Here is a 15,754-nt window from a genome sequence, read left to right on the forward strand (position 1 = left end):
AGCAACGTCGTGAAAGATAAGATTGTACAGGTTGCACAGTGGGGGAGACTGGGGCACATTTATGCGTATTTCTTTTCGTAATTTTTTAAATCTTTTTAGTTAGATTTATCGTCTTTAAAACTGTTCAGTTCAACAACATGGTTATTAAAGTATAACTTGGCAATATGTACTTCTAACTCAACATTGCATTTAAATGTGCAAAATAATTGATTCAAGTTGAATAAATAAACATTCCCCATATATGGGACAAGTTTATGCACTAGTGGGGGCATGTTTATGCATATTGCAGAACACAATAATGAGTAAACAAAACGCACTGCTTAAATTATCAAACAGTTTTTTATTGTCAGTAAATAAAATTACAGGCTTATTTGCAACAAATAACGGGTTAAAATACGAAAATTTTGCTGCCAGTAAACACGTTTTTTGGCAAATTTCCAACAAATTTCCAACTGTTAGCATAGTATGGCCTACATAGAGTCTAATGCTCCGATTGGCGCTGGCTTCTGGCAGGATAATGGTCGTCGATGATCCTCCATGCGCGATAGTTCCTAAGCGAGACCTTGACTGATGAACCACCACTCGGTTGGCCCCTGGGCCAGAGAGGTCTCTGAGAATGAACTGGCCTGGCACTGATGAGCACTGGCCTAAATACGGTGGATGTGCGTGGATACTGTCAGAACTATTTGCGCACGCGTGTCTCTACGGAAGCAAGTAAGTCCGCGGTGATTTCGACCCCTGGTGGCCATCTTACTCGATGCCTCTGTCGCATTTGCTCACGTGGTCCCTGCAGCCTTCTGTATAGACCACCCGCTGGACACTGGTGTCTGACTGGTTGGCGACAAGCCGAGGCACAGCAATTTTCTGGCGTTTGCCAACGGATAACTCGTCGTCATCAGTGTTCTGTACAAAGACAGGTTTTTACGTGGTAACTCTCGATGCTCTCCTGCCTTCTGCCATACTCTCCAGGTCTGCGTGACTAGCTCTATGTTGTCTATCGTTTTGTATCTCCTCCTTTCCCTCATTCTCCTATCTCAAACCAGACCTTCCAAACCGACTGTCAGCAGGCGCTTCCGTCTCACCGTATAAGCCACCCAGTTCTTCTTCCTTTTCTTATAATCTGTAGCAGTCGTCTCCTCCCACCAACACTTTTCACCATTCTTGCCTGGTTTACTGTTTCCATCCAGCTTGTTCTCTCCATTCTCCTCCACATCCACATCTCAATTACTTCTAGCCTTTTCTCATCCTCTCGACTCAGTGTCCATGTTTCTGCCCTACAGAGTGCCACACTCCGGACAAAACACTTGCCAAACATTTTCCTCAGACTTATAACCAGTTTTCCACATAATAATCTCCTCTTTCTATTCATCTCTTTCTTCGCCCACCGCTGTATTAAAAAAAAAATGGTTCAAATGGCTCTGAGCACTATGGGACTTAAGAGCTGAGGTCATCAGTCCCCTAGGACTTAGAACTACTTAAACCTAACTAACCTAAGGACATCACACACATCCATGCCCGAGGCAGGATTAGAACCTGCCACCGTAGCAGTAGCGCGGTTCCGGACTGAAGCGCCTAGAACCGTTCGGCCGCTGTATTACAGTCCCCGTTAACAATAATGCAGGCACTTCTTTTTTTCTTTCTCGATAAGTTCTTGAATCTTCTCATAATATCCTTCCACCTTCTCATCTCTACGCTGACTGGTGGGTACGAATGCCTGCATTAATACCACATCTTTATCAATACACTGCAGTCGTATCATCATCAATCTCTCATCAATAGTGTGGAACTTTATTACCTTACCTTTTAGTTTCCGTCCTTACAGTAGTCCCATTCGGTTTTCTACGTGCTTGATTTCCCCAGAGAAGAAAAGTTTGTAATCTTCAATGTCTACCTCTCCGTTCTCTCCCATCTTATTTCACACATGCCAAGTGCATCTTATCTGTTTCTTTTCATCTCCTGTTTTGCATCTTCATCTTTCCTGCTAGTAGCAGGGCATGGACATTTCGTGGTCCAAACCTTATCTTCCCTTACTTCATTCTCTCCTCCTTCCTTTCATACAGGGTGAAAGTTATAGAATTATATAAAAAAAAAGTAAATTTTTACGAACTACGGCGTAGATACACTTTATTCGACATGTAAACCTCACTACAGATATTCGGATTTAGGTTATGACATGTTCTATATAGGTGCCACCATTGACGATCATGTGGCGCAGACGAACAGAAAAATTCTGCATGACTCGCCGAAGTGTCGGAACATTGATTCTGTCGATGACCTCCTGAATGGCTGTTTTCAGCTTAGCAATGGTTTTGGGCTTATTGTTGCACATCTTGTCTTTAATATAGCCCCACAAAAAGGAGTCACATGCATTCAGATCCGGAGAACATGGCGGCAATCGACAACCGTGCCAACGGCCTCTGAGTACCCCAGAGGCAGAATGCCGTCCCCAAAGTGCTCCTCCAGGACATCGAACACTCCTGCTTCTATGGGATCGAGGTCCGTCTTGAATGAACCACATCTTATCGAAATCAGGTTCACTTTGGATAATGGGGATGAAAACATTTTCCAAAACCTTCACGTACCGTTCGGTGGTCACCGTGGCATCAAGGAATATCGCACCGATTATTCCGTTCACTCGTTGCGGGTGAAGAGATTTCTCGATCGCGAAATGCGGATTCTCAGTCCCCCAAACGCGCCAATTTTGTTTATTGACGAATAACAATGCCGACAACAACAAGGCGCATGGTCATACTAACTCTCATCATACCCCGCGGCAAACCATGCAGTTTTAATATCCAGAAGCAAATCTTTCAGAGGTTACGACGATTTTATTTCATATAGTTCAGCGATTGTCACACTTAATATGTTTGCTTTCAATGTGTTCGCCTCCTGGAGTTCCGAGTGAGGGGAAGTTTTAACTTTGGACACTTTCACGTGGAGAGACACACCATGTACTGCTTGCGAAATTAATGTGGTAGTGTCCCGTTATTTTCCACATAGGCAGTGGGATGCCAAGTTATATGCAGCAAATTGGGGTTGGAGTTAGGAAAAATTTGGTCAGATATTTCGTTAGGGGTGTTTTTCAGAACTGATTTGAAAACTGTGCACTGAAGAATAGAAAAGGAGACAAAATCGGAGCAGTTGGTATTGGAGAGGTGGAGGGGCGGGAACCGAGAAAATAAAATGGATGAATAAAGTCATGAACTCTGAAGCTCTGGAAGATACAAAGAAGCAAAGAAATCACTCAATCTGTTTAGCAAAAGGAAAGCAAACTAAACGGGAGATACACTGCGAGGAAAAGGAATTCTGGGAACTGCTATTGAACCTACAATGGAAGGACGGAAGTAAATAGGAAAAACAAGAATAAAAATTCTGGATGAAGTTGAATGAGGAAGGTACCAGACTACGAAGTAGTTGACCTGGAACAGGGTGAGATGGTGTCAGGGACCTGCCAACAGGCAGAACACCAAATGATGATCATGAAGAATAAGAAGAAAATGTACGGCCCAACAATATACGGAGCTGGGTGGATGTTGGCAAAGTAAACCACACAGAAGATAGCTTTCAGAGCGAAAGATTATTGAGAAAACGTGTGTTTCTTTTAGCATGAGAAAATAGCGCGTCATAAAACAGCAACAGAAGTTGGTAAGAAATTTGATTGGAGAGATGAAGAATCCTGCATGGCCATTCAGGTGTAAGGACACACCCAGGCCAAATTTAGCAATATGGGGAGTCGTTGAGGCACTCCAAGTACTGCTTGGAGATCGTTCAGTGCTTCATCTCTAATACAGTGACTGTGAGTTACTCACAGCCAGCACACTTCTGTTCAGGACAACGTGGGCCTCAGCCGTTCATACAGTGTCTGCCATCTTCATGCAAAGAACAAGCCGCTTCGCAAATGCCGCTTGACTATCCCACATGCACACGACAAGCACACCTGCCGCTTACCACGAATCGCCTCCCGATAGCCGTCACCACTGAGGTGCTAATGTGAAAGTCCTCTGTCAATGTTTCGTTTGTCTCTAAGTAATAACCAACAGCCTAGAAAAACCCCTGACATAATTTCGCTGCTCTCCAACACCTAAGCACGAGGTAGATAATTTAACAAAACATATTAACTACTCGGCGGAAATGAACGAGGGTACGGAAGCGTGTTGCGAGAAGTCTCCCAGTCGTACACAGTAAGTAGCAAAGCACGTGGCGTGAGATCAGCGCGACTATAGCGCCGAATGGGGCTGAGGCTACAACACGAGGCAGCTCAGGCAACAGGGAAAGACAGTGTGTGTCAATGAGCGAACCGTCAAGACACACTGTGATGGTATTCATTACAACATGGCCCAGAGACAACATTTGGAAATCTTTACACAGGGAACAATCATTGGGAAACTGGAAGGAGGACGAAAAGTGACGAATGTAGCCCAAGGGTATGAGGAGCATTCAGATATATAAACACTGCTTCCCGAAGGAGACTGGGTAGACCATGGTCAACTATAGTAGCATATTAGCGCTATACTGTGCAACAGTGCAGTGGAGTTACTAAATACAGTTTTCCGTAATTCCTTCACGAAAGAAGATGAAGTAAATATTCCAGGATTCGAAACCAGAACAGCTGTTAGCATGAGTGACATAAAAGTAGATATCTTAGGTGTTGCGAAACAACTCAAATCACTTAAGAAAGGCAAGTCTTCCGGTCCAAGTGGTATACCAATCAGGTTCCTTTCAAAGTATGCAGACACAATAGCGCCTTTCTTAGCAAGCATATACAACCGCTCACTTGACGAAAGGTCTGTTCCTAAAGACTGGAAAATAGCACAGGTCACACCAATAGTGAAGAAAAGAAGTAGGAGTAACCCATTGAATTACAGATCCATATCACTGACCTCAATTTGCAGTAGGATTTTAGAGCATATACTGTACTCGAACATTATGAATCACCTTGAAGAAAATGACTTATTGATAAATAACCAACACAGATTCGGAAAACATCGTTCTTGTGCAACACAGCTATCTCTTTATTCCCATTAAGTAATGTGTGCTCTCGACAAGGGATCTCAGATCGATACCATATTCCTAGATTTCCAGAAGGCTTTTGATACCGTTCCTCACAAGCGACTATTAATAAAATTGCGTGCATATGGAGAATCGTCTCAGTTTTGTGACTGTATTCGTGATTTCCTATCAGAGAGATCACAGTTCGTAGTGATAGACGGTAAATCATCGAGTACAACAGAAGTCATACCTGGCGTTCCGCAAGGTAGTGTCATAGGCCCTCTTCTGTTCCTGATTTACATCAATGATCTAGATGATAATCTGAGCAGCCCCCTTAGATTGTTTTCAGATGATGCTGTAATTTACCGTCTAGTAAAATCATCAGACGATCAATTTAAGTTACAAAATGATCTAGAGAAAACTTCTGTATGGTGTAAAAAGTGGCAATTGGCACTAAACAAAAAAAGTGCGAGGTCATTCACATGGGTACTAAAAGAAATCCGATAAGTTTTGGGTATACGATAAATCGCACAAATCGAAGGCCTGTCAATTCGACTAAATACCTAGGAATTACGATTACGATCAACTTAAATTGGAAACACCACATAGAGAATATTGTGGGGAAGGCGAAACAAAGACTGCGCTTTGTTGGCAGAACACTTAGAAGATGCGAAAAACCCACTAAAGAGACAGCCTATATTACACTTGTCCGTCCTCTGCTGGAATATTGCTCTGCGGTGTGGGATCCTTACCAGGTAGGATTGACGGAGGACATCTAAAAAGGGCAAAGAAGGGCAGCTCGTTTCGTGTTATCGCGCAACAGTGGTGAGAGTGTCACTGATACGATACACGTGTTGGGATGGCAGTCACTGAAACAACCGCGGTTTTCTTTGGGGCGAGATCTATTTACGAAATCTCAATCACCATCTTTCTCTTCCGAATGCGAAATTTTTGTTGACATTCACCTACGTAGGGAGAAATGATCATCATAATAACATAACAGAAATCAGAGCTCGAACCGAAAGATTTAGGTGTTCCTTTTTCCCACTCGCCATTCGAGAGTGGAATGGTAGAGAAGTAGTATGAAAATGGTTCGATGAACCGTTTGCCAGGCACTTAAGTGTGAATTTCTGAGTAACCATGTAGATGTAGAACAGGAAAGAAAGAACCTACGCGAAACAGCGGGTGCAGCTGCAGTTACGTTTAATAGGTCAGCAAGGCACGCAATGTCACGTTCCACAGTGGCATGGCGCGTGAACGGGGCCGATCTCTTCGTCGACAACCAGAACGTTATGATGTGTGATCTTAGGCTTTCCCGGCGAATTAACTGTTTGCACTGTTCTCGGGTCTCCAGCCGGGTGCAGTCGTTTTCAAACCACGATATTTCGACAGCGTTCCTTGCCGTCATCTTCAAGTGATACCTGCAGACCGAGCGTCTCCGCTGAATCTCCTGGCTAAGGAAACAAACATTTATAGAAGTAAAGTCCGAGAAGTGGTTGAAATTTCCAAGAATGCATGTAATTTCAATAGAGAATGCGGCTATAGGCTTCCGGCATCGTAGCTCCACGCCATCAAGAAAGTGAATACGCGGCCGCGGTGTGCGAGCGACATAAACAACGCGCTGAAAATCACTTCGGCGGACAATAATATTTTGGGTAAACAGTCTGCCTCTCATGCTCTGTCCGTTTCGAATCCAGCCAATGATGACGACCAACCAATAGCCGTTTTCCAGTGTAAGTGTGGAATAGTGCCTTTCTATCCAGTGACGATGGGCCGCCAATGGTATCTACAGGAGATTAGCCAACAATGCCACTTCTTCTGCATCAGAGCGGGTATATTAGCATATGACCATGGCCCACCAATGGAAGCCATATGAATTTTAACCAATACTATCACTTCTCCAGCACGAACGCGAGAAAACTCCCCTTTATAAGAGGACGTGACACTCGTCTCTGACAGTGTTCTAGCAATAGTGGACACCATAAGATCCTGAGGAAGATCCCAGCAGAGGGGTCGAAACGCCCATCAAAAAAATGGCTCTGAGCACTATGGGACTTAACTGCTGAGGTCATCAGTCCCCTAGAACTTAGAACTACTTAAACCTAACTAACCTAAGGACATCACACACATCCATGCCCGAGGCAGGATTCGAACCTGCGACCGTAGCGATCGCGTGGTTCCAGACTGTAGCGCCTAGAACCCCTCGGCCACCTCGGCCGGCAAATGCCGATCATTTTAGTAGAAATATGACGTGGCCTAATAACCGGTAAGATTTTAACTTCAGTGACAACGGCCACGAAAGCCTGTGGAATTACAGTGGTCATAGTATTTTTTCACAATCATAATGTTTTGGTACAACAGTCAAAGATGCAAAAAGTAATGTACGTGTAAAACCCTTTGCCAATGTAAGAGAGGTCCTGAGGGCCAAATCTGATCAGGTTAAATAAATAAATAACAAGTAAGTAAATGATCTACGAACGATTAAACTAAGGAATTTCTATTTTTGTTTGATGGTGCTGTCGTTATTTTGTTATGTGGCCTCGGTATAGGAAACCATGAGAGTGTGCCGCAAACAGGAGATGAAGCTCGGACTTTTTCCCGTGTGCTCGCAGGACCTTCCGGAGGCGGCCGGCCCCGCGGAGACCACGCGGCTCGGCCCCCAAGCGCGGGGGCGGACTCCTGCCTCAGCTGCGTCAAGGTGGCGCTCCTGGGTGCGTCCGCCGTCGGGAAGACCTCCATCGTCAGGGTAACTAATTAACACAATAGTGCTTCTCCACATAGAAAACACACCACACAGTCAACCGATTACACACAGAGACGAGGCTTTGTTTCTCTGGAGCAGAAATGTACAAGCCAGCATCACTGTTCTAACCACAGACGGGCCAGTCGGGACGACCGACCACCGTTCCATCCTCTGCCGATGCGGTATGGAGTACAGGGAGTCAGCAGACTGCACACTCTGCCGTTATCGCTGTAGCAGACCTAATGCCGCTACTACTCGGTCAAGCACACTACTGGCCATTAAAATTGCTACACTACGAAGATGACGTGCGACAGACGCGAAATTTAACCGAGAGGAATAAGATGCTGTGATATGCAAATGATTACCTTTTCAGAAAATTCACACAAGGTTGGCGCCGGTGGCGACACCTACAACGTACTGACATGAGGAAAGTTTCCAACCGATTTCTCATACATAAACAGCAGTTGACCGGCGTTTCCTGGTGAAACGTTGTTGTGATGCCTCGTGTAAGAAGCAGAAATGCGTACCATCACGTTTACGACTTTGATTAAGGTCGGATTGTAGCCTGCCACGATTGCGGTTTATCGTATCGCGACATTGCTGCTCGCGTCGCTCGAGATCCAATGACTGTTAGCACAGTATGTAATCGGTAGGTTCAGGAGGGTAATAAGGAACACCGTGCTGGATCCCAACGGCTTCGTATTACTAACAGTCGAGATGACAGGCATCTTATCGGCATGACTGTAACGGACCGTGCAGCCACATCTCGATCCTTTAGTCAACAGATGGGAACGTTCCCAAGACAACAACCATCTGCACGAACAGTTCGACGACGTTTGCAGCAGCATGGACTATCAGCTCGCAGACCATGTCTGCGGTTACCCTTGGCGCTGCATCACAGACAGGAGCGCCTGCGATGGTGTACTCAACGACCAACCTGTGTGCACAAATGGCAAAACGTCATTTTTTCGGACGAATCAGGTTCTGTTTACAGCATCATGATGGTCGCATCTGTGTTTGGCGACACCGCGGTGAACGCACATTGGAAGCGTGTATTCGTCATCGCTTTACTGGCGTATCACCCGGCGTGATGGTATGGGGTGCCATTGGTTACACGTTACGGTCACCTCTTGTTCGCATTGACGGCACTTTGAACAGTGAACGTTACATTTCAGATGTGTTACGACCTGTGGCTCTACCCTTCATTCGATCCCTGAGAAACCCTACATTTCAGCAGGATAGTGCACGACCGCATGTTGCAGGTCCTGTACGGATCTTTCTGGATACAGAAAATGTTAGACTACTGCCCTGGCCAGGACATTCTCCATATCTCTCATCAATTAAAACGTCTGGTCAATGGTGGACGAGCAACTGGCTCGTCACAATACGCCAGTCACTACTCTTGATGAACTGTGGTATCTTGTTGAAGCTGCATGGGCAGCTGTACCTGTCCACGCCATCCGAGCTCTGTTTGACTCAATGCCCAGGCGTATCTAGGCCGTTATTATGGCCGGAGGTGGTTGTTCTGGGTACTGATTTCTCAGGATCTATGTACCCAATTTGCGTGAAAATGTAATCACATGTCAGTTGTAGTATAATGTATTTGTCCAATGAATACCTGTTTATCATCTGCATTTCTTGTTGGTGTAGCAATTTTAATAGCCACAGTGTAGCTCCTGAAATGGCTCGACGAAGCTGAGTGCACCCCACTCCAGTCGTCCTACGGAGGAAAAATCCCTGGTAGTACCGGAAATCGCACTTGGGCCCCCCGTATGGCAGTTAGCCACACTGACCACTCAGCCAGGCGAATAGAAATATGTACAGGATGAACTGACATTCGCACATTAGGACGCCACAGAAGGGTTCCTTGCATGCTAACAAAAATGTCTCTTATAAAATTTCGTTCCGCGCTTATTTTCGGTAGAAAGTGGTCGTCAGTGAAAGGTAGTTTTGCGACTCTTTAATCACCTGCAAGAGAAGTATCGTCATTCAGTAATGTATGGCACTAACGCCCAGATAGTGCTTAGTCGCCTGAAAACGTCCTAGATCATCCCACAGCGCGCCATCACTCAATATACGGGGTGCTTCCGTCATGATGTTACTAACTTTCAAGAAGATGGAGAAGGGCAAACGTAATTTGAGGTAAGGTTCCCTGGTCCGGAAACGACCGAGACGAAAGCTACAAGCGAAAATCGTTCGACCTCTTCTACTCCAACAGAAGAGATGTGTTTCGTAGTATCAACGACGAACAAATGCTCATAGTTCTTAAAGTATGCACCGCAGAGCCTATGTTAACTGGACTTTCTTGTTTCGGTCCATACTGACTCCTCCATGAAAGCAAAGAGCTTGCAGCAAAAGAGATCCACTTTCAGAGGTATCAGAACGATTTTCGCTTATAGTTCTCGATTAGATAGTTTCCAGACCAGGGCCCGTTACCTCATATTAATACATTTACGCTTCCCCATCATATTTGATAGTTTGCGACATTATCAAGGAATCACGGAATTACCCTTGGAATACAGAAGTAATACCTGAATCCCGATAAATATGTTTCGCGATGCCGTTGCCGCCACTGATTTTTGGTGAAACAGAGTGTCCAAGCCCGAGAATTAGCCGTCTGTATAATAGTAGCCTGCCTCTCGATGCTTTGAGTCGGTTGCAAGCTGCATAGAAAGAACTCATTGCAGCCGTATGCTACGGTGCTGATGGCTTAAAGGTGAACCTTGATCTGCAACAGTTCAGACCTCATGAAGCTACAGTTAAGGTGATTGACAAATTGGTCTTTGTAGAAGCGAACACGAGGAGAGACAGGGCCAGCCAACATGGATATATTTCACGTAGTTGAACTCGTCGTTACCTTATAGTGGAAGAAACTGATATAAATAATGTTGCACCGATCTTATCCTCGGAAGGTATAATTAGTATTGTTGCACCGAAGAAAGAAACACTGTATATGCCTGATGCTGATGAGAGGATAGCGCCTGTAGTAAGGTCATAGCGGTAAACAATTATCGGAACCTTTAAAGGTTGATCAGAAGGGCGCATCTGCAGCAGAGGAAACTTCATCCAAGTAGAGGAGAGAACCAAATTTGAGCGGTTGGTTTGTAGTAAAAGCTACCGCATAGATAATGTAGTCGCATATTAAACTCGACACACCTCTTTCCCCTGTTGAAAACTTAATTCCATAACTTTTGTATTGTATAACGTGCAAGCGTCTCTGAAAATAAATGTTTGTCACAGGACGTCACCTTATATAAAGTAAAAGAACATTTTTAACAAAAAAATTTCATTCCATTATATTTGTAATTGCACTTGTTTCTTTATACCGAAATGATACTCTAATTAAGGAAAACAATACTAACTCTTGTTAATTTAAAAGGATGTTAGTGCAGTGAGTATAGTTTTGTGTTAGAATACTTGAGTTTTCAAATTCAATTCTGGGTCTAAGTGTAATTTTTTAATGTCTTTATCTTAGACTGCATGATATGGTATCTACGTTATTAACCGTTGAACAGAAATTACAGCAAGTCTTGCACTAGAGGCGTCCAATTATTTAGTAATAACACAGAAGTTAGAGTACAAACGTTTTCATTGTTCCACTCTTAAGAGAGCAGTTCGGAGAAACATGAAGCAATGCGTCGCTAAATATTTGGAGACGCAACGCGGTGGTTTGAGCATTTGCTAGGAAGACTGTTTGTCTTTTGTCAAAGCCATGCTGTCACTAATTGTGTACTTGCAGGATTACAACTGTTCACTCTTACAGAATGTAGTAAGTATGTTTAACATCTCCAGATTGTTACTTTTTCTATTTATTTCTGTACCGTGACAGGTAGTTTGTGTCAACTAATTATTACTCTTCATGAATGTTTGTGACATGTGTGACAAATAATTGTTTTTCAGCATTAAAGAGTGTATTTGTGGAATACTGCGGAGAATGTAGTAACTGAATTAATTCAGGCCAAACAGCGACAGTAGCAGAAAAATGTTTGCCTGCTGTATTTCCTGGAAGGTAGCCATTGCGTACTATAATTGTTCAGAAAACACTTGCTGTGGCAAGGCGCACTAGAACAGAAATGTGGCAACACAATAAGAAATAACATTTATTAAGAGTGTCTTACAATATGGTACTTAACTCTAATATAATTTTATGGGCAGCACTTGTCCTAAACCTAATCCATGATACCCAGAAATTTTTCTGTCTCTTGGCAGTCTGTGATATGTAACTGATAGTAATGTTGCAGACACTCTTAATAGTCCAAGTTCTCTGTAAATGGTGACTGCTGAGTCAGAAGGCAGTCTTCAGAGTACTTTACGTACCGGGTTGCAGGCGCTGATCTAAACTGTCTGACTGTAGTTCGTAACTATTTAAGTGTTCGCAGCAGGTCGTGTTTTGTGACTATTGTCGGAAGAATTTCCAGATTCTCCAATACAAGACCGAAGTAATGGAATATGTGGTTGACAGCTTTCCCTATTGACTGATGTCCACTCTTGGCTCTGAGCACTATGGGACTTAAAAGCTATGGTCATCAGTCCCCTAGAACTTAGAACTACTTAATCCTAAATAACCTAAGGACATCACACAACACCCAGTCATCACGAGGCAGAGAAAATCCCTGACCCCGCCGGGAATCGAACCCGGGAACCCGGGCGTGGGAAGCGAGAACCCTACCGCACGACCACGAGCTGCGGACTGATGTCCACTCTAACGATAGATGTTGGAGAAAGTAGCGTGGAAGCAGAAAGAGCTCCAGGTTTGTGAGTGCCATCTGGAGGATGGTGCCCGAACTGATCGGCGCCCGGCGGGCGACTGCTACTGTGTGATGATGGAGGCGTCGCGCGGTATTTGCCTCTTGCTCGGTTCCCAACACGATAGAACTTGCCCCCCTTCTAACAGCCGTGTACCGCATGTCTCTAGAGTAACGGAAGGTTCCAAATGATTGGAAAAGAGCACAGGTAGTTCCAGTTTTCAAGAAGGGTCGTCGAGCAGATTCGCAAAACTATAGGCCTATATCTCTGACATCAATCTGTTGTAAAATTTTAGAACATGTTTTTTGCTCGCGTAGCATGTCATTTCTGGAAACCCAGAATCTACTCTATAGGAATCAAAATGGATTCCGGAAACAGCGATCGTGTGAGACCTAACTCACTTTATTTGTTCATGAGACCCAGAAAATATTAGATACAGGCTCCCAGGTAGATGCCATCATCCTTGATTTGCGGAAGGCGTTCGATACAGTTCCTCGCTGTCGCCTGATAAACAAAGTAAGAGCCAACGGAACATCAGACCAGCTGTGTGGCTAGATTGAAGAGTTTTTAGCAAACAGAACACAGCATGTTGTTCTCAATGGAGAAACGTCTACAGACGTTAAAGTAACCTCTGGCGTGCCACAGGGGAGTGTTATGGGACCATTGCTTTTCACAATATATATAAATGACCTAGTAGATAGTGCCGGAAGTTCCATGCGACTTTTCGCGGATGATGCTGTAGTATACAGGGAAATGGCAGCATTAGAAAATTGTAGCAAAATGCAGGAAGATCTGCAGCGGATAGGCACTTGGTGCATGGAGTGGCAACTGACCCTTAACATAGACAAATGTAATGTATTGCGAATAGACAGAAAGGAAGATCCTTTATTGTATGATTATATGATAGCAGAACAAACACTGGTAGCAGTTACTTCTGTAAAATATCTGGGAGTATGCGTACGGAACGATTTGAAGTGGAATGATCATATAAAATTAATTGTTGGTAATGCGGGTGCCAGGTTGAGAGTCATTGGGAGGGTCCTTAGAAAATGTAGTCCATCAACAAAGGAGGTGGCTTACAAAACACTCGTTCGACCTATACTTGAGTATTGTTCATCAGTGTGGGATCCGTACCAGATCGGTTTGACGGAGGAGATAGAGAAGATCCAAAGAAGAGCGGCGCGTTTCGTCACAGGGTTATTTGGTAACCGTGATAGCGTTACGGAGATGTTTAATAAACTCAAGTGGCAGACTCTGCAAGAGAGGCGCTCTGCATCGCGGTGTAGATTGCTCGCCAGGTTTCGAGAGGGAGCGTTTCTGGATGAGGTATCGAATATATTGCTTCCCCCTACTTATACCTCCCGAGGAGATCACGAATGTAAAATTAGAGAGATTCCAGCGTGCACGGAGGCTTTCCGGCAGTCGTTCTTCCCGCGAACCATACGCGACTGGAACAGGAAAGACAGGTAATGACAGTGGTACATGAAGTGCCCTCCACCACACACCGTTGGGTGGCTTGCGTAGTATAAATGTAGATGTAGATACATATCGTTTAATAAATGATGTGTACCACAGCATTATTCGATAGACAAATATTATAAAACTAACAATTAGATCCAAACCTGGAATCGAACTCGTCAACTCGAGTATTTTAACGCAAAATTTTACCTTCTGACGTAACTGTTCAGCATGGCTGTGTTTACTGAATGAAGTTTCTTGTTGTACATGTTATTACAGTGCTTCCAAATTGCCCTTTTTTATGTCCAGTTTCTACCGAAAACACATGTGGGACGACATTTTGTTAGAGATTGTTTTGTGTTGATGGTATGCAAGGAAACGCCCCGTCGCATGAGGACGCACGAATTTTGGTTCGCCCTGGATAACGGCGGAAGTTCCACTAGGCTGTTTGCTTACAGTTTTGTTCTTTGCCGAGACTTTTCAACACTAGCAAACTGTAGGTAAATGCATTAACACGTGAATTCCAGAGATCGCGGTTGACCCTGAGTGCAAAGAAATTGAATATACACTCCTGGAAATGGAAAAAAGAACACATTGACACCGGTGTGTCAGACCCACCATACTTGCTCCGGACACTGCGAGAGGGCTGTACAAGTAATGATCACACTCACGGCACAGCGGACACACCAGGAACCGCGGTGTTGGCCGTCGAATGGCGCTAGCTGCGCAGCATTTGTGCACCGCCGCCGTCAGTGTCAGCCAGTTTGCCGTGGCGTACGGAGCTCCATCGCAGTCTTTAATACTGGTAGCATGCCGCGACAGCGTGGACGTGAACCGTATGTGCAGTTGACGGACTTTGAGCGAGGGCGTATAGTGGGCATGCGGGAGGCCGGGTGGACGTACCGCCGAATTGCTCAACACGTGGGGCGTGAGGTCTCCACAGTACATCGATGTTGTCGCCAGTGGTCGGCGGAAGGTGCACGTGCCCGTCGACCTGGGACCGGACCGCAGCGACGCACGGATGCACGCCAAGACCGTAGGATCCTACGCAGTGCCGTAGGGGACCGCACCGCCACTTCCCAGCAAATTAGGGACACTGTTGCTCCTGGGGTATCGGCGAGGACCATTCGCAACCGTCTCCATGAAGCTGGGCTACGGTCCCGCACACCGTTAGGCCGTCTTCCGCTCACGCCCCAACATCGTGCAGCCCGCCTCCAGTGGTGTCGCGACAGGTGTGAATGGAGGGACGAATGGAGACGTGTCGTCTTCAGCGATGAGAGTCGCTTCTGCCTTGGTGCCAATGATGGTCGTATGCGTGTTTGGCGCCGTGCAGGTGAGCGCCACAATCAGGACTGCATACGACCGAGGCACACAGGGCCAACACCCGGCATCATGGTGTGGGGAGCGATCTCCTACACTGGCCGTACACCACTGGTGATCGTCGAGGGGACACTGAATAGTGCACGGTACATCCAAACCGTCATCGAACCCATCGTTCTACCATTCCTAGACCGGCAAGGGAACTTGCTGTTCCAACAGGACAATGCACGTCCGCATGTATCCCGTGCCACCCAACGTGCTCTAGAAGGTGTAAGTCAACTACCCTGGCCAGCAAGATCTCCGGATCTGTCCCCCATTGAGCATGTTTGGGACTGGATGAAGCGTCGTCTCACGTGGTCTGCACGTCCAGCACGAACGCTGGTCCAACTGAGGCGCCAGGTGGAAATGGCATGGCAAGCCGTTCCACAGGACTACATCCAGCATCTCTACGATCGTCTCCATGGGAGAATAGCAGCCTGCATTGCTGCGAAAGGTGGA

The 15,754-nt window shown here is 45.4% G+C and overlaps 1 protein-coding gene across 1 annotated transcript in view; it reads left to right on the top strand.

Annotated features, from left to right (window-relative positions):
* The window catches only part of LOC124545747 (ras-like protein family member 10B), a 226,770-nt gene that overhangs the window by 137,648 nt on the left and 73,368 nt on the right, over positions 1 to 15,754 (top strand). The window contains exon 2 of the mRNA XM_047124689.1: positions 7,602 to 7,735. Within this exon, the coding sequence (XP_046980645.1) occupies positions 7,602 to 7,735 (134 nt within the window). The remainder of the gene's footprint in view (positions 1 to 7,601; positions 7,736 to 15,754) is intronic.

Source organism: Schistocerca americana, chromosome 8, assembly GCF_021461395.2.
Source record: "Schistocerca americana isolate TAMUIC-IGC-003095 chromosome 8, iqSchAmer2.1, whole genome shotgun sequence".
Lineage (NCBI taxonomy): Eukaryota > Metazoa > Arthropoda > Insecta > Orthoptera > Acrididae > Schistocerca > Schistocerca americana.